Source organism: Rosa rugosa, chromosome 6 (assembly GCF_958449725.1).
Source record: "Rosa rugosa chromosome 6, drRosRugo1.1, whole genome shotgun sequence".
NCBI lineage: Eukaryota > Viridiplantae > Streptophyta > Magnoliopsida > Rosales > Rosaceae > Rosa > Rosa rugosa.
The window spans coordinates 44215129-44242998 of record NC_084825.1 but is presented as its reverse complement, the minus strand read 5'-3'; the positions used below and the strand labels follow the sequence as shown (position 1 = coordinate 44242998).

The following is a 27870-nucleotide window of genomic DNA, read 5'->3' as shown; positions in this document are numbered from 1 at the left end:
GGATGTAGGTCAACTGTTTGACCGAACCTCGTCAACAATCTTGTGTTTGCTTGCATAGTTTGTGATTACTGTCTTCATTCGGTTTCGGTCTTGGGCTAGGGAATTCGGAAGGTGACCCGAATTTCCTAACAGGAAATACAACAATATTTTTGGGCATTAACAATTCTTCATTCTCAATTGAGGTCTTAGACGATTCTAGATGTAAAGCCAATTGCATCTATTTCATAAATGAGAGAGAGATTGGGATGCGACAACGCCTCGACATAGGTACTTATTTTTTTGAGAAAAAGAGATAACTTTATTCAAATATCCATGGCCAGAAGGCTCGTACATCCAATACTGTCTTACACCAAAATCATAAATGGTCTAAGCTATCAGAGAAAGGACAGGTGACCTTCACTGTTAACACATTCGCTCACTTATTGAGCCTAACCACAAGAAAAAAAATCCTCCCTACCAACTTCCGTTTGCTAGTAACCTAGTCGCCTAGAGATCTCAATTGGTGTACAACTAGAGAAACTAAGATGCAAGTAGTAGAAGATTAAAACTTCTAGTAATAGGCAGAGAAATCTGGAAAGACTAAATCTTTCCTTTGCCCTTGTCGCTAGGGCTGGGGACTGTTCCATTGCTAGTAGGGTAAGTGATCTTCAGAGGAGTACCACCAAACTTCTTATTGACACTCTGAGCTTTATTCTTGCTTCCAAGAGGCCTACCAGACCTCTTCTTCAGAGTGACCAAAGTAAGGTCACCATCCTCTTCAATGAGGCCAAGTGCCTCCGCCTGCAGTGTAGGAATCTTGCCACCCAAGATTGTTTTGAACTTCTTGGGAGAAGGATGGTTAGCACCGCTCCGTTCCCGTTTCTTGGAAACCAGCTTATTATATGGAGAACGAAAAAATAGAGCGGAAGTTTGACAAATCCATTGACATTCTTCTAAGCATAAGAACATTGCATTTATGGATTCAACCAAGTTTCTAAGTGGTATGTCCACAATAGTCAGTAGGTAGATTTTATAAATTGGATAAAATTTCTATCCATGCTATGTTCCTATGTGTGTGTATATTTTCTAACGAAAAAATTTATTATGGAATTGATCATTAAATCGATCAATTTTAAATTTTTAATGGTAATGATGGAGTTTTTTTTATTTAATTTTTATTCCACATTCAGTTATGATATTAGTGAGATTCAAACTTGTGACATCGAGAATAATATTACTTATGCAGCGACTCATTGGCAACGCGAGAGTAAATGTTAGAGAGAATACATCATTGGCTGAAATCAAGCCATAACTTAGCATCAGTTTCTGATTCACTGTAGCATCAGTTTCTAATTCACTGTATTTGTTGTAAATGCTTTCAGTTTCTACATCTGTTGTAATTGCAATTTAAATCTCTCTGTAACAGTAGCATTTGTGCTGCTATATAACTTGTATACTTGTAATGAGAAAATCAATCAAAATCATTTTTCTACATGGTATCAGCCTAGGTTAGGGTCCTTACCTGTTGTCTTCTTTCTCTCCCTTCTGCGTCTTTCCCATCCTCCTGCAATCATCTTCCTCCTTCCGTCAGCTTCCTCCCATGGCTGCATCAACTTCCACCAATCCACCATCTCAGAACACTGCCCAATTCACCAAGTTAACAGAAACCAATTACTTAACTTGGCTTCGTCAAATCAAGCCTTACCTCAACGGTGCCGATCTCTGGGGCTATGTTGATGGTTCCATTCCCGAACCCTCTCCCACCATCCTAACCGCTGCCACCGATACTGAACCCGCAAGATCTGTTCCCAATCCTGCACACAAGAAATGGTTCACGACTGACCAACAAATCGTCAGTCTTCTCACCACATCTCTAACTGAGAGTGTTGCCCAGCTCACCATTGGCTTCGAAACATCCAAATCCATCTGGGACTGCCTCGCCCGTCACTTCTCACAGCGTTCTACTGCAAGTGCCTCCAGTCTCAAGCTTCAACTTCTTGAGCTTCAAAAAGGCTCTCAATCAATTGATGACTATCTCCGTCACGCCAAATCCATTGCAGACTCTCTAGCCGCCATCAACAAGCCTGTTCCCGATGATGATTTGGTGCTTGCCACGCTTCATGGCCTTGGGTCCGACTACCTTATGCTCCGGACTGCCCTGACTCAAAATCCAACTCTTCCTGACTTCACCGACCTCCGTGCTCGTATCCTCTCTTTCGAGGCCCAGCAGGCTCCTTCCTCCGAGCATGGTTCAGCCACGGCCCTGTTCAACGGCAGCTCTTCTCGCCGCGACAATCGTCCTTTCCCCGGCCGAAATTTCAACTCTGGTGGTCGGCGAGATCACCGCTCCAAACGAGGTCGCAATTTCCAGCCGCAGGCCGCGTCTTATTCCCAGCTGCAGCGGCCGCCCATACATAACGCGCAACAGCAGCCCTATAATATGTTTGGGCCTTACACCTCTCCCACTTGGGCTGCCCGTCCCCCACCATCAAATGGTCTTCTCGGCCCACCTCCAGTGTGGTGTCCTAATTGTCACACCAATCAGCATGGGCTCAATCAATGCCCTCACAGATTTTCCGGCCCATCCACTGTTGCGCCATTTGCTGGAGCCCATTTCGCTACTGATCCAACTTGGTACCCGGATACAGGAGCCACCCATCACATGACATCCATGCCTGTCAATCATCCTCAGTCATATGGTGGTCCTCATAATGTTTTTATGGGTAATGGTGACTCAATGCCTGTTTCCCATACTGGTAACCTTCCCTTGAATTTGGGCTCTTCCCACTTCTTCTTACACAATGTCTTTCGTATTCCATCTATTCGTAAAAATCTCTTATCTGTCGCTCGTTTCACTAAGGACAATCAAGTCATTTTTCTATTTGCTCTTGATTATTATCAAATTTATTGCTTACGCTCTGGTCATCTCTTGTTTCAGGGCCCCTGTAAAGATGGCCTCTATCCACTCCGTTTGTCCAGCATCTCCACCACTCCTCAAGCTCTTGCCTCTTTTCATTCTTCCATCTGGCACAATCGTCTTGGTCACCCGTCCTCTGATGTTTTGTCTCATTTACGTTCTTCTATTGACTCACAGTTGTCCTTCCGTACCTTCTGTCGAGATTGTGCACTTAGCAAATCTCATAAGTTATCTTTTCATTCCAATAAAGATTCTGTTACTTCTCCATTTTATATTATTCATAGTGATGTCTGGGCATCTTCCACTCCCTCCACTAGTGGCTTCAAATACTATGTTCTCTTTACTGATGAATTTTCCCGTTATACTTGGCTTTATCCCATGCGTCGCAAAAATGAAGTTCTTACTCATTTTCAAACTTTAGTTGCCATGATTCAAAATCTTTTTCACACTACAATCAAATTTTTTCAAAGTGACAATGGGACTGAATATGTCAATAATGCCTTCTCGGCATATTGTAAATCCTTGGGAATTCAACAAAGACTATCTTGTCCTCATACCCCACAACAAAATGGCCTTGCCGAGCGTAAACACCGTCACATTGCCACCATGGCCCGCACTCTTCTTCTCACTTCTAGTGCTCCCCACACTCTTTGGGTCGAAGCCGTCCTCACATCAGTATATCTCATTAATCTTCTTCCTACTCCCACCCTCAATTGGGATGCTCCCCACACCCGTCTTTATGGTAGTCCGCCTTCTTATTCGTCTCTTCGAGTTTTTGGCTGTTCCTGTTTTCCTCATCTTGGTCCTTATGTCTCTGACAAACTCTCGAGTCGTAGTATAGAGTGTGTGTTTTTGGGTTACAGTCCTCACCATAAGGGTTACCGTTGTCTCGATCCCACCACTGGTCGTGTTTATATCTCTAGGCATGTTATATTTAATGAAACTTCCTTTCCTTACAAACATTTGCAGGTACAAAACTCTAGCCCTTTGGAATTCACACTTTTGCCCATCCCAGGCCCCCTTGCTACTTCCACAAATTCCATCTCCAGTGACGGCCCAAGTACCCAACCACTCTCTGGTCCAAATCCATCATTGGCTTCTGTTGCCTCCGAACCACCGCACACTGCCAATATCCAGCTTCCTTCGTTAGGGTCCGCCGGTAGTGCTACTCCAGTCCTCACTTACCGCCGCCGAAACAGGCCAGCTGCACCCAACCCGCCTGCCCAGTCTGTCACTGAACCCGAACCGCCTGCCCAGTCTGTCACTGAACCCGAACCGCCTGCCCAGTCTGTCGCTGAACCTGCACCACCTGCCCAGTCTGTCGCGACTCCGCCAGCGCATTTGACGGTGGCCGATCCTCCGGCGCCAGCTGAAGTCTCTCCACATCCTACTCAAGAAATTCCAGCTCCTGCTCCTCCCTTGCCTCCTCCTATCCATTCCATGACAACCCGTCTTCGGGATGGCATTGTTAAGCAACGAGTGCGCACTGATGGCACAGTAAAGTATCCTCTTCCTCGTGCTCTCCTTACTGCTATTGCTTCTACAGAACCTACATGTTTTACTGAGGCATCCAAACAGGAGGTGTGGCGTACTGCCATGGCCGAGGAAATTAATGCTCTGTTGAAAAACAACACTTGGACTCTAGTTCCTTCCTCCCCATCCCAGAATACAGTTGGCTGCAAATGGGTGTTTCGAGTAAAGCACAATCCAGATGGCACAGTAGACCGTCACAAAGCTCGTCTTGTCGCTAAAGGATTTCATCAACAACACGGTATTGATTATGAAGAAACCTTTAGTCCTGTGATTAAACCTGCTACTATTCGTACTGTATTATGTCTTGCTGTGTCTAGAGGATGGCCCCTTCGTCAATTGGATGTCAAGAATGCCTTTCTTCATGGCTTTCTCCAGGAGGATGTATATATGACTCAACCGCCAGGGTTTATTGATCCATCTCGACCATCTCACGTTTGCAAACTCAACAAAGCACTTTATGGTCTCAAGCAAGCTCCACGTGCTTGGTTTCACCGCATGACCTCTTTTCTATTGTCGATTGGGTTTGTTCAAAGTCTGGCTGACTCTTCTCTTTTCATTTTCCGCCATGGGGTGCACGTGATTTATTTTTTGCTGTATGTTGATGATATTGTGGTTACGGGCAGTGACAATCGCCTTATCCAAGGATTTATTGATGCATTGGGTCGTGGCTTTGATCTTAAGGACCTTGGTCCTCTGCATTATTTTCTCGGTTTACAGGTCTCCTCCCACAATAATGGCCTTCACATCAGCCAGCTCAAGTATGCGCATGATCTCCTTAAGAAGCATGATATGCTGCTTAGCCAACCGGTTAGCACACCCATGTCAGCCAAGGCCATCCTTACTGCCACTGAAGGAGACTCTCTTGCCAATCCCACAACATTCCGGGAAATTGTTGGCTCCCTCCAATATTTGACCATCACTCGCCCTGACATTGCGTTTGCAGTAAACTCTATCTCTCAGTTCATGAGTCAGCCCCGCACACCACATCTGGTTGCTGCCAAACGCATTCTTCGCTACATTAAAGGCACTCTACATCATGGCTTGTTTTTCTCTCGCCAACATCAACCTACTCATCTTGCTGCATATTCAGATGCTGATTGGGCTGGTTGTCCGGATTCCCGCCGCTCTACCTCTGGCTACCTTTGCTATCTTGGCACTAACTTGATCTCTTGGTGTTCCAAAAAGCAACCCACCATTGCTCGCTCCAGCGCTGAGTCTGAATATCGGTCTCTTTCTCATGCCAGTGCGGAGACCACTTGGTTAGCCTTCCTCCTTTATGAACTAGGTGCTCGAATCCAATTTCCTATTCTCTTACATTGTGATAACCTTAGTGCAACCTACATGGCTTCTAATCCGGTTTTCCATGCCCGCACTAAGCATATTGAACTTGATTATCACTACGTACGTGAGAAGGTGGCTCTTGGTAGTCATCGCGTTTGCTTTATACCATCCGTGGATCAGCCAGCCGACCTTCTTACCAAACCACTTCATAAGCACCGTCATGCTCTTCTTACTCACAAACTTGTCCGTCAAGGCCCGTCCAGTTTGAGGGGGGATGTTAGAGAGAATACATCATTGGCTGAAATCAAGCCATAACTTAGCATCAGTTTCTGATTCACTGTAGCATCAGTTTCTAATTCACTGTATTTGTTGTAAATGCTTTCAGTTTCTACATCTGTTGTAATTGCAATTTAAATCTCTCTGTAACAGTAGCATTTGTGCTGCTATATAACTTGTATACTTGTAATGAGAAAATCAATCAAAATCATTTTTCTACAGTAAATATGTTGGAGACTTGGTGGCCAAATAAGATGTATTGTGGTATTCAGCGGTGATGGAGGACAAACTCTTGTAACCCCCTTTCTTGATACCTACATGCCACCTCCTAATTCCGCCTTAAATTCTCGAGTGTTGTCTGGGACTTTCCCTTCTATTCCAAGAATTCTAAGAACTGCTGTCTTATGGCTGTCTATGCATTGTAGAGCTTCCGCAACTGATACTTTGGTTCAGTTTTGCATCGTATATATGTGGTTGGACAGTTTCGACCCCATAAGATTCTTGCAGTTTCTCATCACCATGGGTTCAGTCATAGTAATTGCATATCTCATGCACTCTTCAGTGTCATTGGTTTTGGTCTTTTAGTTGTAAGAATTTGAGGTTGTATGTTCTGAGGATCATGTCCCAGATTTAGTTAAATGCTAAAGATGGCAATATGGCATGCAAAGGTTTCCGGTCATAAAAGAGACCATTTTTGGAATTGCTTCTAATCCTGCTTTCAAAAGGTTCAGCATTTGTTCAATTTGATAGTGACGGGAAAGTAAAGTTTGGCATCTCGGGAGGGGTCCTAAACATGATTGGAGCTTCTTATCAACTTGCCCTTGGATGATTGTGGCTGTAGTTGCTTTTGGTCTTGTATATGCAATTGTTCACCTCTCTTAGGTCCCAGCAATCTTCGACAATGTTCTTATGACTCGTCATCTTTGTAAAGTTTTCCAACGCAAGTGTATGAACCCAGAGCTCTTCAATCATGTCATGCCAGCATCACTCCATCTAGCAGAATTTGCATGTATCCAATAAAAGTTGCTATGATCGATCGGTATTGTTTATCAAGTGATACCAATGCTTAACATTGACATATTGCGTATCAAGTGATACCACTAGAGAAAGCTAAGAATATATATATGCAACATATGATAAATGTGGACAATAGATGAATTATGCCTTATCTATATCCCCAATAAATTTTAGCCTCACATATGGGTCTCATTAGTAGTCTATATAACCGAAGCATCAAGCTTGACATAGAAATCTTGGGACAATAATCAATGAAATTGATCTATTGAATCGAATTTGTGAGACTACAACAAGTTTTGAACATAATTGAGAGGCTCAGCTCAATTAGGTAGATGGAAGTAATTAATAGACAAAAAGAAGGTTCCAACTCCTAACATAATGCACTGCCTCTATTACTGGCCAATGCCATGCAGTTCATGAATTACAGTATCATTGCCTACGAAAATTACTAGTTCTTGTTGATACAGGCACACAGCTATCTCCCTTCTTGAGCAGGATTACATTATCATTGCGTAACAAAGGTTTTTCAATGAGTGTGAATTACTGTCATTCTTTTGTTTTTAATTAGATGCCTAATTGTGATGATTACACAATCCGAAGTTGCACGAAGTTGGCATACCCGACTTACTTTCACAATTTCAAAATGATGTACCATAATTGTTATTAAACTTTGATTGAGTAGTGATTACAATTTACAAGAAGAAAATCAGATAGAAATCTATTTTGTTTTGAAAAAATCAGATAAAAATTTTATAGGGCCTAAAAAGAACATCAAATTGCAATATGCACATGTAGCTCGTTTATTTGATCTCTTTGGTTTTTTCTTTTCCCATTTGCAATATACCTGTCTTGCAATAACAGCTGATGGGAGTTGAATTATATGATCAAGAATGCTGAGAATGATCGATGTGTCGAGAATTTGAAAGTTTGGAAAGCACAAAAGTCAAAATTTCAGGCGTTTTCCCGAAAGACTATACTCGAGCAATCATTTATCAAAGAAGCTAACTTCTTAAGAATCATGAAGATAAGCTCAAGAATAGTTTAAGATACAACATGAAAAAATTTAAATTTCTTCCTCTAGTATATTTACCATGTTCTAACCTCGCCGTGAATGAAATTAGATATTAGAAACTACCTTCTGCCAAATCCCCAGTGCATTCAAGGCAAAGCAATTTCTCCACGGGAATTTGGATTCTATTTCACTCCATATTCCATGTACCAGTTACACATCAGTGATCTATTCTCTATTGTTACAGGGAAATCCAGAATACCCCAATCAGTATGGGAAGTAGCTTTGTTGTGCAATATTGTGAAGGTAGCCTCACGTTCTTCCACGGCTCTCAATTCTCAAATTATATTGGATACAAATAAACTGTCTATGAAGGTGTCCGTGTAAAAAAATCATTAACAGCGAGATTGGCATCTCCATGGGACACAGCATCAGTCTCTGGCATATAAAGACTAGAAGAAGTAGACTGCACATTAAAAATACGCATCTGGTCAAAATACTATCTAAATACAAAATAGCCACTTAAAAAATGCCTCATCTTCATTTGAAAAGCCACAAGGTTGATATAATATAATGTCTCGCATATTACATTTTCAGATTCAACTCCATAAAACACCTTTGGACTATGATTAATTGATTATTATCAATATCCATGTGACAAAAACATACTATCAAACATACCTTTGCATCAAGCTGCATTTCCCCATTGTTATCTGCAGCAAGGCATGCACCATGTAGTTTCAACCATTCAATGCATTCCTCCAATCCCTCTGAATCCTTCTCCCCACTTTCCTCATTTGTGGGTGTAAACCCCAGAATTTGAGCAACATATGAAACAGGTATTGTGGGCCGATATGATCGGCACATGCAGCTCACTGCCTTAAACCGCATCTTTTCAACATAAAGATCTGCAGAAAGGTGAAAATCCAATGAACTCAACCCTCCTTCTAATCTTTTTATATTCCTATAAATAAACATTATTCCTTAAGAGATGCTCACCCATAAGGCAGGTGCTTAAGTTGGGAGCTGTCTTGTAGAGCCTGAAGAACATGACATAATTTCCCGAAGTGACAGCAGCTCGAACTGCAAGGGCATGTTTGACAGCCTCATGCTTTTTTGTTTCATCTGACAAGCTACAACAAATTGACATTTCACGTTATATTTCAATGTAATGTTACATGGGTCAGTGAACTCAAAGGGAAAGAATCACTCCAACTCAGTGGGATAATGGTATTCTACGTGAAGCAAAGAAAGCAAAACTATACACATAATTGATATTTCAATGTAATGTTACTTGGGTCGGTGAACTCAAAGGGAAAGAATCATTCCAACTCGATGGAATAATGGTATTCTACATGCAGAAAAGATGGCTATCTTCTATTTGCCTTTTTTTAATTCCTTTAAAAAGCTATGATAAGTATCATGGCTCACCCACAAAATATTTCCATAAATCATGGTTCAGAATTCAACAGGTGCGCCAGATACCCACAAAAACTCAAGAATGAAACCCCATTCAAAACAGTCACACTGCTAGTCACAGCCTGAATACAGTTTTGCCAGTCTTTAAATATGAATTTACAGCATAGTGTAACTTCACTAAAATCTCATCCAACAACATTCACTCAGTATTATTGGGATTAAAGTAGGTCCTCTTGGATTTGAAAATGAATTTCGAGTTCCAATAAATAAACATTTGGCAAACCATAGATGGAATTCATCTACTCATGAGTCATGACAATATAATATCCATACGCTTGATATAAAGTCCATGGAAGAAGCCAATGTATAATATCCATATATTTACACCAATATAAAACATAAGATATCCAAAATGAAAAGCGATCTTTCTTTTGTTACTGACCTTGCCATTGATGATAACAGATCTCTGTTATTATTTGAGTGCAGGATAACACAAAGCAAGTTGTACGCAGAAAACTCCATATGACATCCCTCAATACCATCAGCATAGAGCGACTTCAACTGTGACTGGCACTGAACCACATGAAAGATAGTTAATTGACACCACAGATCAAAGAAGATGAATAGCTTCCAGAAATAAAATTGTTCCAATATTTAGTTCTTGTTCTGTTAAAAAAAAAAAATTCAGGTCACAAAAAAATTAACTGAAGTTATACACTTTTTCAGTGAATTACTCTAACCTCCCTTAACTGTAGTTATGAAATTGTTATAAATTGTCATCTTCTTAAAGGTCACTTCACACCATAAATTGTTCAGAAAATGGTTTTCAACAGTAAGGGCACTAACCTGATTATATTCTGGCAGGTCTCCAACTTCCAATGCTAACCGAGCATGAGTTTCATACACCTGAATATGTAGAACATGTGAAATGAATGATATAAACATATGTGAACAGAACTCTAACAAGGATTGGGGGTTGGGGGTTGGAGGTTGGTCAGTTGGTTTAGGCCTTTTTTGGCGAAGGATAATGCCTTACAGATAACAGAACCTAAAAAGACTTTGGCAAATAAAAATAAAAAGTTGTGTTCAGGAAAGAAGCAAAATTTGGCATGCATTATGTTTGAAAAACAATATGATTATGGATCTAAAAAGACGTTAAAAAAAGTTACAGAAACAACAAAAATTGAAGCTGATCCTGTTTAAGGAGAAAAGAGCTTAGCTGACTTGATTTCAGTAAGTAGTCAATGATCATTTGGGGAATAGAGTAGTCAGGCGGCACAGAAAGGCTAGATAAAATAGAGCACCCTATGATCAAGGATAGGGAACAAAAGGTATAAATGTACCTTTACTGTTAGCTGATTTCGAATTCGTTGCACAGTCAAATCCTGGCGAATGGACTTCAGCTGATCGCATTTATATAGGTAATTCTTCTGAGAATTTTGTACCATAAGCAAAGCTTTTTCAAGAACATCCTCTGGCCTAACCTGTCAGACAGAAATGATGTTTTAGCAGAGAAGTCGCATCCCATAAAAGTCCATTGAATCTGAATAGATCAACTCAGATTTTATAAAAATAAATAAATAAATAAAGTGAAATGAGATATAGAGTATTACAGTGGCAGGATCAGGTGCAGAAGTGAGGCGCAAATAACGTTTCTCAATTTCTTGGCAGGTCCCCTTGACAGTAAGAGAATCCCAGTCAATGTCTTCAACAGCCCTGCTAGCGCCATCTTCAAAATTTTTGCTGAGCACCAAGGCATTAGCTCTTCTATTATACAAGTTCCCAGCACCAGCATTTTTAGGTTTGAAGTGATTATTTTGTCCTCGATGTCCTTGCACTTTTTCAAAACGCTTAGAGCGATGTTCACGTCTCTTTCTTTCCTCTGGTGAATCTGCAAGGGCAATTGCTCCCGCGTAGTAGGCTGCTAAACCTTGTTCTGCATCACTATCACTAGATGCATCACCATTCTCAGTAGCACCTACCCAATCAGAAAGGCGCTGCCTCTTAAACGGCTTTTGGGTTATCTTACTTGCACTTTTCTGCTCCAGTGAAGGAAACTTTGCACTACTCATATTATCATTCTTACTCCCAGCACTCCACAACAATGGCTGCATGATTGAACATATGTTTTAACTCCAAGCTTTAAATGTTGCAAACTATCCCTATTCCGGGATAAATCAAATGATTGAGCATATATAATGTATTGTGAGATACACATCTATATATAGGATTCTCCTGGTTACCAGGTGACAATTAATTCCTTAGTTATCACTGTCTGCGTGTATATATAGGTAAATAGCAGTAAAGGAGTATTGCTTTTTAACACTGAATTCCCCTCCCAAAGAAAAACATTAAAAAAAAAAAAAGGAAAAAAAAAAAGGAAGAAGAAGAAGGAGACTTAATAAGTACCTTTCTCTCCTTATCATTGACATGTCCCCAAGCAGCATAGTTTAGACCACCGCTATTTAAAGAGGCTGGCCTTTCAACGGACTTCTCTGACTTCTCCTCTGGTAAAGGTTCCCATCTACTCTTGGATCGCCTACTTGGACTTCTTTTAAACTTTGCCAATGATGAAACAAGGTCTGAAGAATTTAACCTGCTAACCATTAAGACACTTAAGGATCAACAGCCATAAGCTAAGATGCATAACATTAGACTTCAAACATTGCAACAACTGTATCTTGCAACCAGACCTAACAATGATGTGTACTATTAAATGAATCAACCCACTAAGCACAGAGTAAGGGGGAAAATGAAACACGTTAACAAACCAAATCATATTACAGTGCTGAACACATCACATTCTGTAGTTTTAATATCAATTAATAAAACTCTAACTTGGAGACAGCTGAGAGCCCAGAAATAAAAGTGATCAGGCTAAGAAACTAAGAAAAAAATCTACTAAAGAAGCTCCCTGAAATAAGTTTGTGTTTCATTTGGTTGGATAACCATGTACTTAATACAATGAAGACATTAAATAATTTTACACACACTCAAGATACTGGAGAAAAAATATGGACTTTAAGATAGAAGACCAGCAATCCCCAGAGAGATCTATTATGAACGTACATCCCCACAAGAGAGAGAGAGAGGAAACAAGATATAACAGAGATGCAAAGAGGGAGAAGGAGACAGAGGAAGTACTCTTTATTTGTAGCATCTTCATTTGGGAGGGGGAAAAGAGGCTCAGTATCCCAGTCTCGTGTGTAAAGTGTGCTATCAGCTGTTGCCTTGGTGATGATCTGATAGAAAAATTAATGACCATCATACATCATATACATCTGTATCCAAATATATATACATAGAGAAGCATGAAATGTAAACTTCTGCATACATCCATGAATCAAAGACAGATTTAGGCAGCAAACAACACAACAGACAGTTTCAACAGATACAAAGACCCAAACCTAAATGCTTCCTTGAACCACAGATATCAAACTGTTGTATAGCATTAAATGAAGAAATTTGGTAGATAGAATTTCACATCAGACGGAAACCAATGCTCAAAGTTATAATTTTAGTCACAGTCACATTACTACTTTATTTTATAATCTTGCGGGCTACGAAAGAAACAAAAGTTTAAGGATTTTTGGAAAATAGAAAATAGTTACATCTTGCAGACAGTATCGTAAAACACAAGAAAGTGTGCATGGATGTATATTGTGGAGTTCATCATTCTCATCAGAACCTATTACATAATAGTTGCTAAGGGCTGACACAACAAGGCCAAGAGTCAAGCCCAAAAAGAAACTGCAAGATAGCATAAACATGTACATATGATTGCATCGTTGGCATTGCATAAAATCTATCCCTGGGCTTACCTCCTTCATGACAACCTGACAGGCAGCCATCTGGCTATCATCTTTACAGCGAGCCAAAGCCCTTTCAACATAACCACGCAGTGACTTAGGGAACATACCAGTCTGCAGATGACCAAAAGAAAAGAACCATCATCAGTTGTAGTCTAAAGTGTTAAGTCAACTATTATCCAGCAGCTTCTACATAGTGATACAACATTGCAGAAAAGTACGAAGGCAGGTATACATACACAAAGCACATCATACGAAGTTGGTAGCATGATGACACTTTAGTTCAACATCATTAAATCTACAAATTAACTTCAGATACACATGCAATGCACCTAAACAATACCTAGATTTGAAACTCCATGGACAACCAAAAATCATTACATTTCTAAATATATATAATACATTTATTTCATTACTTTTAAAAACATTGTGATGCAAGCCCTCAGAAACTATCTCATGTTACTTCTGAGTAGGAAAATTATTTCATGTTCACATATTGTAATTTCAAATACATCCTGTTGGTGAGGACTAACTACTTTGCCCACATGAGGGGACTAACTGATTCTCTCAACGCTTATTATCCATGTGCTCCATCACAATACAATTTATAGTTTCTTACTTCCAAGAAAAATCTTGTAAATGCTTGCATATGCAAAGGTTAGCAGCAGGAAAAGGCAATTATCTTATGCAGCAATAACCATGCAGCTTAGTGACACAGTTCATTTGAGAACCCAATCACAAGCATTTTTACAAGGCACACAAGCTCCACATGTATATCCCAATGTACTTTCATATAGAGTCTACAAGAAACTCACTGGATCCTGATATATAAAAAGGCTATAGAAAAAGAGAAGATATACCTTAAGCAGAGAATCAGCACTAGCACTGGATGGCACCTTCTCAACCGGTTTTGGCAGTGAAACACTGATGTAAGCAGGTTTTCCTGCTGGACTGGTTGTATTTATATCCTTGTCAGTTTTTCGTAAACCCAAAGTCATATTTGAAGTGATTCTAGGGTTCGTTGGAATCTGCAGTTTGTTTACTCTTTGTGTATCTATAGATGGAACAGCTTGTGAAGGTGTTTGGTAACTATGAGACACATATGGCAGCTGCTGAGAAGCAGGATACTGAATGCTTGATGCTTGAGAAGTTGCAGTTTTTTGTTGGTCCTGAAAGCTATCATAAGAAGGTTTTTGATCCAAAGGCTTTTGAAATTGTGCTTGAATAGGAGAAATATGTTGAATTTGAGATTGCGAAGTAGGAGCCACATGATTCCAGTAAGCATCATGAGCACCACCAACTACAGCACCAGACTGAGAAACCAGAAAATCAGAACAATAATTTTACTCACCAAATTGTAGTAACAACCAGCAAAAAAGGCATGAAGCATTGTAGCAGTCATAAATAAAGAAATCCTTCTAAATTCATGATCATGAACTCTTTGACATCAAAACAAAATCAGATCAATCACATGAGATACAGCATTAAAGGCTGTGACAGGGCTCTTCTTGTGAAAAGAAACACATCTTGCGAAGAAACTAATTGCTCTAAACAGAAAATCACAAGTTCTATAGTGACAACAAACAACCAATATACCGTAAAAAATTGGGCAAAGAAGCCTATTGCAAAATGAATAGGATGAGACCATCTTTATTAAAATGAATCAGAAACTAAACATATGCATGGGACGGATTATTTAACACCGACTTAGTAAGCCAAAGGAGGGAAAGAGAAAAAAAAAAGTTATTTGAAAAAATAATTTGAAGAAATATTAATAATAACTTAACCATGCACTGATGCCAGAAGACCCCAAGAGCAATCCAAAATATATTGTATAATCAATACTGAATTCTGAGTTGATAATAAAAAAAAGTATGTACTAATCCTTACTAAACATGATGGCCACATCACTGTTATCAAGCAAAGCAACATATGAGAACATGTATAAGTTTTCTGAACCCGCACGAAAAGAAATGCAAACCTGCACCGATGGTAATTCAGATGAACTAGATTCTGGCCTCCATGCAGGAGTGTATGAAGGTGGTGGCTGGCTGTTTGAGGTTTGATACCCAGTGGTAACACCTGGAACGGGACATCCTACATTCTGTGTACTAGTAACAGATAAGTTCTCAGTCCCAGGAGCACAACTGACTTCTGTTTGATTGTAATAATCTGCCCATTGCTTATAATGCTGCTGATAATTTTGTGGGGTTGAAGTTGCAGTAGCAGAACTATACACACCAGGAGTTTCTGGAGTGTAGGGTGCATATTGTTGAGAGGTATAGTTTGCATAATTTCCACCATTCCAAGCAGTGGTCTGATTAGTCTGATTAGTGTAACCGCTACTTGCGTAGCCTCCAGCAGTCTGATAATCAGCAGGATTGTAGTAAGTGCTTGAATAACTTGCAGACCCAGCATAAGACCCTGTATTCTGAAATGAGGAAATAGGCTGATAAGGAGCACCTGTATTTTGATATGCTCCTACGGGTTGTGAGTAGGACTGGTTGGGTTGCTGCTGATAGTTGTTATAGTAACCTTGGTATCCCGCACTTCCATAACCATATGGATCAGCAGGATTTGGGTATGACGCATAGGTACTGTAATCTTGTGGTGCATTCACTGTTCCCAAACTGGACGAGCTACTGGCAGGTGGCTGTGTATGCTGATTATATTGATAAGCCGAATGAGAATGAATCCCATTTTCCGTGGAGCTATTCTCCACCCGATGAGTTGGCCATGCCGACGCTTCCGACCCAGTTGTTGACGGAAAATATGACGACGTCTGTCCTTGGTTCCCATTAACTACATGGCGATTCTAAAACACGAAAAAAATGAAATTTGTGTTACTCAACACCGACCCAGTACATCAATCACCTAAAACTGATATTACATAAATCTAAGTAAAATGAACTCAAAATGGCATCCTGAAGTTGTAGATGTATTGGGTCAAATAACTACTCGGTAAGATAATAACTTGTCCAAGATAACAACACCTAACGAATAACCTAGCCACTAGGAATAGAACATCGAAACGCAAACTGTTTGTACTAAACTAAACCATGGGGGCTCAACAAAATCGCAAACACAGAGCTCACAAACTAAAACAAAGCAGCATTCATGGCAGAAATGCTTGATTGATAGAGAGAAAGAGATGGTAAATCACCTCAAGCGAATTGGGGTCGACAGCAGCAATGGTCTGAGCATTGCCTCCTTGATTCATCATCATCTTTTTAACATCCTGCACACAACAACAACAACAAAAACCAATCACTATCAAATTCATGAACCACGCAAAAAACCCTAATTAGCTTTGGATTAAAAATTCGAGCTTTACCTTCAAATCAAAAGCGCTGTGATTGTAGTTGTTTGACTTTTGGCGAACGCGATTAATGGGATCGCAAGCAAATTGGGGATGAAATGTTTGACTGAGATCAACAACAACAACAACAACAACGAACAAGTACAGAAGAGAAGAAACAAAAAAATGGAATTTTGACTAAAGAGACCTAATTATGATAGCAAAAAAAAATTATGAAAATTATTGAAAAAAATTAGAGGGCGAATTGGGGGAGGACAGCAATAGAGATATGCGGATGAAATTTCTAAGTTGGAGAAGAAGAAGCAAGGGGGGGTCTAGGTCGGGTCGTGTTTGCGGGTTAAAGAAGAGACTTGGAATGTTTGGCGGTAGACCGAGATTAATTATTTTCATCTTCTACCTATTTAACCACACCCTTTTTTTCAACCGATCATTTTTTCACCGTTGTAAGTTTATAACAAGAATCTATAGTTCCTCGAGGTAAGCAAACATTTTAAAATGATTCATCTATAGTTCTATACTATTATTAAGAGAATGAGTTGTTAATCAAAACGGAAAAAATGTACCAAAATAACAAGCGCATCGCATGTGTGGACTGCTAGGCTTGGATTTAATACAAGGCTTAAGGGCAACCGCATTAACTATTTTGTTGATATTGAAATCAAATATTCCCCTAGTTCAATTTATTAATAAACTAAGACATAATGGTCTATTTCTTAAATAATGCTTGTAGAGCATGCTTGGCACCATAGGAGATACATATGCTACGTTATCCTCTTCAATTGGTAGAATGACAATTTATGGAGATTAGAATAAATAAAAGTGACTAATGCAATTTGGTCTAGTTATATTAATCAGAAATGTGGAAGATTCTAAGTTTACTTGCCCACGGACAATTCTTGTGCAATAAAAAAATATTAGAATAAACATAACTTACGAATTTTCTATATATATATTTCATACTTTGTTTGTGTTATCTTATATTCTCATATTCGTCATTGCAAATGTGTTTTAACCATTTAAATTTTTAGTTTAATTTACTATAAAATATTTTCAAACAATGAAAATTTTGGTACCTCAGTTCTCAAGAGGGACCTTCATATCAGCTAATCAGGACATTCTCCTGTAGTCATGTTTTTACGGTTTCAATTTAGTTATACTAGCCTCTTAACATGTTTTGCACATGTCAATTTGTTTTTTCCTCACAAAAAAAAAAAGCATAGATAACCATGAGGATAATTTTTGCTTTTTCTTTTACTATTGCAGTTATAAAAGTAATTACAAGTTTGTTATCTCACTCTCACTTCCTACAATTAGTTTTTGCTTCTTCTTCTTTTTTTTCTATTTTTTTCCAATATTTTCAATTACCAACATGTCCTTTATGTGTAGATTATAGGGGAAATGATCATTTACCCAATTTTAGCTTAAAAATTACTCACTTGCTCCATTAAGAGTTTTTTAACCTCATTTACCCAAAACACTCTAAGGGATTATTTCCCTATTACCCAATTAATTCTTTTTTTATTCTTTTTATTTATTTTTGGGACTTTTTTGCCCTCTCCTTCTTTCTCACTTAGAGGGAGAAGTCATCCTCCACCTTGCAAGACTTCGGTGACCAGTGGCTGACCGCCTACTCCGGTGATGGGAATCCGGCGACCGGTGACCGGAATCCGGCGACCGATAACCGGAATCCGGCGAACGGTCACCGGAATCCGGTTACCGGACTGGTGTCGGGATTCCGGTGTCTGAATTTATTGCCCCCTAATAATACCCAATAACCATATTATTGCCCCCCAGTAATCATATTATTGCCCCCCAATACTCATATTATTTCCTCCCAAAAATCATATTATTGCCTCCAATAATCATATTATTTCTGTCCAGTGAATTGTATAAACTCCCAAAACCAAAATGAATACACTACAGGCACAATTGATCATATTATTGCCCCCCAGTAATCATATTATTGCCCCCCAATACTCATATTATTGCCTCCTAATAATCATATTATTGCCCTCAAGTGAACCAAAATGAATACATTACAGATACAAAAAAAAATATAAAAAAATCTCAGTATACCAAAAAAAAAAAAAAAATCTCTGGGCACCCAGAAATTGCTCTAGGCACCAGATCGGATCGACCGGAGCTGCTTCACCTATACTCTTCCAGAGCCGAGCAAATTTCCAGCACGGCTTTCATTCCCTTGGCCGCCACACCGGTCTTCCAATCAAACTCAATGGTCAACGTCGTCGGGGGCTTGTGATCGGGCGCCCAGAAACACGCCATGTAGTCTCCGGCCTCCACCGCCTGAAAAGCAAACTGACCCGATTCCACAAGCTCCGAGTAGTGATCTGAACCTTCGCCGGTGATCAGCGACTGCAAGCGGTAGACGATGATCTGAGAGATGGCGGCAGGGGGCTCGTCGCCGGCGTGAGGGAATCCGAGGGGGAGAGGAGGAGCGCCGATTGGGTCTAGAGGAGGGAGGGCGGAGCGCCAAAGAGAGCAGACGATGCGGAATCGGAGAACGTCGACGCGGGTTTCAAGGAATTTTCCGATCTCAATCACCGAAGGTTCTTACCTTTCTCACCATGCCGGCGCCGGGCACCAAGATCTCAGTTCGCGACTCGCCGCGCAGACCTCTGGTGTTGTCGCCGCACTTTCCAATCTCGGTTCGCGACTCCCCGGGCAGTCAGCCGGTGCCGGAGAATTGGCTTGCGATAGAGAGATAGAGACAGAGTGAAGCCGGAGGTGGTGGCCCGAAGCCACCGGAGCAGCCATGGCACAGAGAGATAGAGAGAGAGCAATGCTATAACAAGCAATGCTAGGAACTGCTTGGACTTCACTACCAAGCTGACACGTCATTAAAATCAATCCAAGGGCCAGAAGTGAAAGTCTCCAAAACACAAACCATATACCACACACAGCATATCACTCTCTCTCCCTCCCTCCCTCCACGCCTTCTGCAACTTCGTCTCCGACCAGAATATGATAGCATTGAAAAGTTAAGAACAACAGAAAATTGAAGTCTCAGCTTAAAGATCCAATACATGAAACACTGAAATGAACAGCTACTAGTATTAGAACGAACCATAGGAATCAAATCAGAATCAGTCGACGTTCTGCATGATATCCTCGGCGGTGAACTTGGTGCCCTTATACCCATGTCCCTATCTGAAGCCCATAACCCATCTTTGATTAACCCATCAACAAACTAAAAGACAAAAAAAATTCATTTCGATCACAAATCATTCATCCATAATTCCAGATCGAACTGTTCTTCTTCAGTTCTTCGACTTCTTCCCTTCTTCGTTCTTCCCCCATTCAATAATCCAAAAAAATTGAGAACCCTCATTTAATCTAAAATACCAAATCGGCCAATCCCCGCAAACCCTCATTCAATCATCTCATTCATCTGAAATCCCAGCAAACCATAAACCTTCTATCTTCACTTCTTCCCCAATTCGAAAAGACAAAAACCCAGAAAACCATCCAACAAGTTCATCTCAAATACGAAATCAGCAAATCCCAAACCTCGCTCCTCATTCAATCTTCTGAAATCCCAAATCCCAAACCTCAATCCTCATTCAATCTTCTGAAATCCCAAATCCCAAACCTCGATCCTCATTCAATCTTCTGCAAAGAGAAGAGGGCAAAGAAGAAGTCGCAAGCAGCAACTTCATCAAGGGAGAGAAGTTGAATTTGGAAGCACTTCGATTTGGACCACCCAATTATTGAAAACGGTTGATGGAATGGAGCAGGAGGTTGGCCTGAAAAACTGTAAAACTGGGGCTTTTTGATGCTGTGTGCAAGAACCGGAATTGATCGGAGATGAAGTTGCAGAAGGCGTGGAGGGAGGGAGGGTGATATGTTGTGTGTGGTATATGGTTTGTGTTTTGGAGGCTTTCACTTCTGGCCCTTGAATTGATTTTAATGACGTGTCAGCTTGGTAGGAAAGTCCAAGCAGATCCTAGCACTGCTTGTTATAACAGAGAAGCCGAGTCCCACAGAGAGAGATAGAGAGTGAGAGAGAGAATCTGAGAGGATAGAGTTTAATAGGGGGCAAAACTGTCACTATAGGTTAGATTGGGTAATTAGGGTTAAAAAACTCTTGGTGGAGTAAGTGGGCAATGTTCATGCTGAAATTGGGTAAGTGGTCGCGGCCCCTAGATTATATATTTTGGAGTAATAATTAATTTAGGACATTGTAGATTTGTAGGTAGTTCAAAAATTAAATTATTTTGCCTAAAAGTTCTCTTAATTATATAAGATTCTAAGGCTTATGCATACCAGCTTCCCTTTTTGGTCTTTTCAACCAAATTAGGAAATTGATTATCATCTCTTGCTAAAAAGTACTTGCCAGTTGCCATTAGTGGCATTAACGGAATGGAACAAAAATTTCAAGATCACATCTCCCTTTTAGTGCAAATCACTAAATTAAAAATGGCAAAATCCCAGTTCTACAACTTCAATTTACACTCAGTAATGTGGAACTAATTCATATTAATTTTAATACCATAATTCTTTCAGTTCTTCTCTGGTTTATCCATGAGATTCCTCAGAAACAATCAGGTCGACATTACCTCTTATTCCTCTGCAGCTTAGAATAGTTAGGGATCAAAGATAGTTATTCAAATGCTCAAAATTGGAAGGTTTAACTTCTATACTGCTGCTGATATAGGGATGTAGCTCATACCCAGAAAACCGAAAACCCAAAGCATCCATCACCACTCACTTGTTTTTATTGTAGTTGCTTCAGTAATGCACATGTTTCAGTTACCCCGTACAAGTTCACAGTACAGCTCAAATGGTACAACTGTCTTCATCAGTGTAAACAATTATACCCATGTAGCTGATTCGAGTCCCCAACAATTACAACATAAAACCAGTAAATGCAGCAGGCATTACACCAGAAGAGTTCACACAGGCTTTGAGTGACAGACAACCCCAGGAAATGAAGAAGAAGCATCTTTTTCTGTTGTTCTATATTATATTTGCAACAAAACCACAGCATGCTTTACGCAAACAAAACACACATGAGAAAATATACTCCAACACTGTATCATTCATCCATGAACTTCTTTAGGATTCCAATAACATTTTAGGAGAGAAATGCCAAGAGTTAATCCACTAAGAAGGTTAAAAGCAATCCCAGAACTTGGTGGATTAACACATGTTATGATTGAAACAGAAGAAAAAATGGAGCCTCACTTATTTTCCTTCAGATTAACGTCATTTATTCCATAAGAAAATAGAACTCAAGCTATAGTTATAAACCATATCAGAAGCTGCAAGCTTCTTTGCCAGGGTTCAATCACTGTAGATCAGATGACAAGGTTCAATGGCAATTTTAAGCAGCAGGGAATAGACCAAGTCAACAGGCTGCTCACTCAGGTCAGAAAGATAAGTACACTGGAGCTTTATGGTCTAAATAATAGTTAAAAGAGTGTGACAGTTCCCACCAAGCATGAATCTCCAAGGAAGCATTTATATAACCAACCCCACAAGAATAACCTTAAGAGATTTGGTTGCAGATGTGCTTCAAGACCATAAGACAGTACAAACTTGCTCATGAAACTTGGGCACTATGGTGAACTCATGGAGAATTAATCACCGTAATACCAGGTACAACCTATTTACATGGTAGACAATCAAGCAAGTTGTATTGCATCCAGTCCTCCATCACATAGAATCGGAAAAACCAAGTTTGGAACTGGAAAAGGCCCTCACAGGCTCATACCAGTATATGCATGACTTGTTCTGCTCTTTGAGTCACCGTCCCAGACTAGTCTCCAAATGACACTGCTGGATCCAAGGTCATAGAAGAAGTAAAATCAGAACCTTTTTCTCTTCGCCCGTGAGATATCATCAAAACCACCATCATTCCATGGCTGTCCATCACTCCTGAAATTTCCTTCCTGATCTTCAATGCTTCTCATTCTTCTAGGTGCATTTCCTGGCCTGTTCTTTATCCTTCTGTCAAAATCTCTCTCTCTCAAATTGCCTCTTTCTTGAAACTCAGTTTCACCATCTGGGCAGAACCGGAAAGGCCTAGGGCCATCCTCTGTGTTAACATGAAATGTCTCACCATCAGCACTGTTATAAGGAGGCCTAAATGTACGGACAGGTCCCCGTCTCTCACCAAACCTTCTCCTCTCATCAGCATTTCCATCCCCACCAAGCTCATGCAACCGACCAGAATGCATAGGCCCCCCACCCGCAAAGAACTCATTATTGTCCGCCCTTTCTCGAGGATCTATGACATCAAATCTCCTGTTTCTAAGTAAAACACGGGAAGAAGGACTCCTATGAATGCCAGACCTTTGATGACCATGGTCTCTTACAGTATCCATATCCCTCAAATCATTTGGCGGATTTCTTCTGACCACCATTTCTCCGGTAAAAGATGCCCCATCAGGGGATCTAAATCTCTCCATCCTGTAATTTGGTGTTCGATGGCTCAATTCTCCAGGCCCACCAAATCCATCAGGGGATCTTCTTCTAGGAGATGACCATGGCACAGGAGAACGAGTTCTGGTCCTTATTGGAGACTTTGAACGAACTCGAATACCTCTTTGCTGAACAAAAGAAAAGGTCCTATTTCCTCGCCCTCGTCCAAACTGACCATCTCCCTCATATGAAGGTTGGGTACGATTGAACATGGGATCTACAGAATCATCAGGAAAACCTCTCATAAGCTTCTCATTATGCCTCATGCCAACCAAATCTGAAGTATCTTCACCAATGCATCTACTTGGGCTAAAATTTCTGGGATTTCTGCGAGGCACATGAATTATAGGTCCCCCAACAGGAGACCGTCTCCTGGAGGGTATACGGTGGTTAATTGGTCCATCATTTGAAAGCTTCCTCCCTCCACGGCCAACAAATGCACCATCTGAAGCCATATTATAATTATTATATTCGAGGTCAGCGTCAGAAACGACATTTACATATTTATGTCTTGGAACACGGTACTTTGTTTGATTATAATAACGCTCCGCTGCAAAGTAACGATCAGAACTCCAATCCCCACGGTTATTCATCCTCCCCCTACCACGTCTAAAATTCACTGAATTCCTCCATGACTGATCTTGGTACCGCTCCCTTGGAAATCTGTAGGTATCGTCAACATACGTTTCACCTCTGAAAAAAGTATCGAAGGCAAATTAGATTACAATTAAAGTATTAACCCACAAAACAAAAATAAGATGGGATGTAAAATAAGAGAGAAAAATTATCACCTCCCTCGAGGATGTAGTTTATTGTCGTCTGGTGTTACAGCAGGTAAAATTTCTCTTCCAGCTCTTGATGGAAATGGCTGGTCTGGAATTGATCTTGATCTAGTAGGAGACCCATTTAAAGATCGAGGCAAAGTTATAATCCGGCTCCGCTGTCCTCCATTACTGGTATCCTTAGTCGCATTATCACCACTACCAGAAGTTTTGGACAAAGTTGAATCACTCGTCAGTACAGGTTCAGTTTTATTAACATTCAGCTCAGTATCCTGAGCACTAGCTACTGCAGTTCCTTGGCTTCCTATAGTGACTTGCTCCGAGGATAACTCTGCATCCTGACACTTCTGGGAATCTCTCTTCCCAGATTGATCATTGAGTGGTTCTATTGTCACAGTGCTGATGGACCCTTTCATGCCCTCAGAGCACGTTAGCTTTTCAACAAACGATGCTTCTTGCAAGCACACATCATTATCACAGCCCTTGTCAGATTCAATATTAAGATCTATATCAGCAGATTCTTCATGATCATTGTTACTTGTTCCAGCAAGATTGTCTGTTTTGTTGTCTTTTGCCTCAACATGGAATGAAGTATGATGAACAATATCAACAGGTCCCACACACTCTGTCCTTCCATTATCAAAATCATCATGGTTGGCATTTTCCACTTCTCTTGACTCACTTATGAGCTCATCCTGGACTGCTGTATCCAGAAGTAAATCTCTGACCTCGCCATCTTCATAGTCATCATCTTTACCACCTTCTTTAGTCTCAATAGCTGTATCTATAGCATGATTACCATCTGATTCATAATCAGTACCATAAGAATCTTCCAGCATATCTGTTGATATATTTATCTTTTCCTCATCACTGGTTCCACCACTTCCACGAGAATCAAGGGGTTGATCAATCATCAATTTCAATTTACAACTCTGACTATCAACATTGTCATCTTTAGTTCGCATGTTGTTTACCTTACTATCATGGCCCAGGGATATAGCAACTTTCTCATTGCTTTGACAAGCTTCATGAGGCAGCCTTCCATTAGAGTCTCCTGAATGGTTTATCACATCCTGAGTCACAGTCAACTCTGTTGAACAAGAAGGCTGCCCAGTCGACTCTGTCAAACAAGAAGGCTTTCCAGCAGGGCGAGATATCTCTGCAGCAACAGGCAATTTCATGTCAAAAGGACGATCATCTGGACCATTTATCACATGTTTGTCCAGTTGGACTGATTTCCCTTTGGTAGACTTGCTCATCTCTTGATTAAGCTCAAGAGCTGGTTCAGATTTTATGGATCTAGGATCAACAAATTTTTGGGTGCTAACATTTGAGGAGTGAACAGCTCCAACAGTGGAACGCTCAACTACTCCATGCTTCCCTGCTCTGATATTTAATGGTCCCATACTACTGGGTTCCTGTTTGACTCTCTCATCAAATGGCTCTGGTTTCACGGTTATATGATTACCCAAGTTCAGATTGCTAGTTGGCCCTGCCACCCTAGGCAAGTTTACAGCAGAAGTCCTCCTATCCAACTCAAATGCAATGGATGAACTAGGTGTTTGACACAGGTTTGGCAGTGAGCAAGAAGAACTAAGGCGTAAAAGAAGAGAATCATTGGGCTTATATTGCTGGCTATCTAGTTTGGACAACATGGTCAAATTAGTTCTTTTGTGACTCTCAACATTACTCTGTCTTTCTGAGCTAACACCACCTTCAACCATCCCAATTGAGCTAACAGCATGTCCCCCACCTTTTGCACTGATCCGATCAACAGAGACTGGAGCATCATTAACAGAATCTCCCCATGCATCCATTGGTGTATTCAAATCCCAGTTTGCTCTACATGCTTGCAACTGAGCACCATGGACTTTCAAATCTCTGTCCTTACCTTTGCATTGAACACTGATTTTCTCTTTACTTAAAGACAAATTCAGGGAAATAGGTTCTGACTTATCCTGACTAGGGTGACTCACACCACTATCACTCTTTTGGCCTGTCAAAGATGGAAAAAGACGTTCCTTCAAAGCTAATGATAATTCAGTACCCTCAGCAATAGCAGGCATCTCTTCTTTACATTTCATTTCCGCTCTGTGTTTGCTATGCATAATATCCTTACTTAAACTAGATACAGGAGCTTCAGTTGGTCTCAAATTCAACTCATTTCTCCCTAAAGTCATCTGGGGTGCAGGGTTATCAGCCATCACAAACTTCCCTTTCCTCTGCAAGTCATCTGAAGAACCCAAATGATCTCTAAGGCTAGGCTGTTCAACTTTGACTCTAACGGTATTATCATTCCCTTGGACCATATTAACATTTTTAACATCAGAGCTTCCTCTTCTATCATCAGACCCAGAAGCTTTGGTTGCATCAGAAATTCCGGAACTAGTTGCAACACTAGCATGTGAAATAGTCGACCCCTGAGATTGGCTAGATTGTTCCTTCTGTACTGAATCCATTTTTGATGGGGGAAAAGATGGTTCTTCAGGTGGGGGTGAAGGAGGTCTCATCATTGGGAACCTCCTTTTCTTGATAGGAACACCTGCAATATAATCACTAGATTTCCAGGTAACGGGTTTAACCCCAGTCTGCCAATAGAAGATTTAATTAATCAATATTGAGAATAAACAATAAATTCGGACAAGAAGACTCTAATTTCAGTTGGCAGTAATTTAGAGAGAAATTAACACCTCTTCATTTCCTGATAGCGGCATGACTCCAAGCTTTCGCAAGCTTAATATTACTGTTCTCTCTGTCTATAAATAACGGCAAATTGCAATTACCAAGATCTTGCTATGATTTTGAAGATCTTTTAACCACTTGCAGTACTACGATATGTGCAGCTACACTCCTATTTTCTACTACCAAATTCAGTAACCTTCGAAGATCATACAGTTCCTCTCGGTATAGTCTAGCTATCACACCCAACCAGTACAAATATAACCTGCAAACCAAAAAGGCCATTTAAGTAATATTTATGAAACGAATTTCACCCAAAAAATACTCAGTCAACGCCATAAACTAATCAGAGAATGATCATACAAAGACTTCAAAGGAACAAACAACGCGAAAAAGCAAGTAAATCATAGATACTGAACCAAGTAAAGAAAACATCAAGTCCGATCGGTCAATCGAAAAACTTCTAGATCAAAAAAACCGATTTCACTTTGCTCCATTATTTTCACATGACAAAGTCTGAGATTAAACCAATTATACAAGATGATCACACAAAACTAAGAAACAACAAAACTGTATTCGATCAAATTTTCCAACTTTTTCAACCAAAAAGAAAATCAATTTTCCAACTTTAAAAAGCATAATTAAGAAGCTAAACATTTCCAAAAGCCTCAAAATAAACCCAAAACTGCTTAATTTAAAGCTGCTTCTGTAATAAATGCTATTTCCGGCGAGTTCAAACCGCTTTTATAGCCAAAAACAACCAAAATTTAAAATAAAAAAAACCAACTCCAAAACCCTCAACCGCCAAATCCAGACTCCGATCGCCGGAAAAGCGAATCAGATCTACATAATCCGACGCAATACCAAAACCTCAAAGCCATAAAATCGAAAAAAAAAAAAAAGTAGAGAAGCTTTTTACCTGATAACGAAAAGCTAACAGCGACTAAAAACCACGCGGTGTTGACGAACACGGAGATCGCAGAACCAGACGAAGAAGAAAGGAAAACTAGACAGAGCAGTTTTTGGTGAAGCTTGGGAAGTTGCGGGGAAATAATGGAGGCGGTTATGAGAGAGAAAGAAAGGAAGGAAAGGAGGAAAATGTAATCTGGGTCTTGTTTTCCCACTGTTCCCTAATTTAGGGTTTGGCAGATTAAGGGACTAGTGTGCTTTTGCTTTTGCTTTTATGCTATAATTGAGGTGTTGATTTGATTTTTTTTATTATTGGTGATGGACCAGAGACTTGTTGGATTGTCCGAACCTTTCACTGTCGACTACTCCCGCCAAACACGTTATGTGTGTATGCTTCTCGTGTCCATCGAATCTTATCGCCTTTTTGCTTTGGCATTTTTCTACAAGGAAAGAAAGTTAGGAATCACTTCTTCTTCATGTTTTTTTTATAGAAATCA

The 27870-nt window shown here is 40.2% G+C and overlaps 2 protein-coding genes across 2 annotated transcripts; both read right to left on the bottom strand.

Moving 5' to 3' along the window:
- Positions 1–7946: 7946 nt before the first annotated feature.
- Positions 7947–16910, bottom strand: LOC133714121 (SAC3 family protein A). The gene is made up of 14 exons (XM_062140200.1): positions 16575–16910; positions 16404–16478; positions 15222–16055; positions 14101–14553; positions 13253–13354; positions 12576–12673; positions 11841–12027; positions 11045–11539; positions 10775–10915; positions 10278–10337; positions 9874–10004; positions 9012–9145; positions 8694–8920; positions 7947–8478 (listed from the first exon to the last, which is right to left on the bottom strand). The coding sequence occupies exons 2-14, from the start codon at positions 16464–16466 to the stop codon at positions 8380–8382; spliced, it is 3024 nt and encodes a 1007-aa protein (XP_061996184.1). The 5' UTR covers positions 16467–16478; positions 16575–16910; the 3' UTR covers positions 7947–8379.
- Positions 16911–21508: 4598 nt separating this feature from the next.
- On the bottom strand, positions 21509–27614 carry LOC133715383 (uncharacterized). Its single transcript, XM_062141870.1, has 4 exons — positions 27384–27614; positions 26476–26729; positions 23795–26373; positions 21509–23696 (listed from the first exon to the last, which is right to left on the bottom strand). Exons 2-4 carry the CDS (start codon positions 26497–26499, stop codon positions 22388–22390), a joined length of 3912 nt encoding a protein of 1303 aa, XP_061997854.1. The 5' UTR covers positions 26500–26729; positions 27384–27614; the 3' UTR covers positions 21509–22387.
- Positions 27615–27870: the final 256 nt, after the last annotated feature.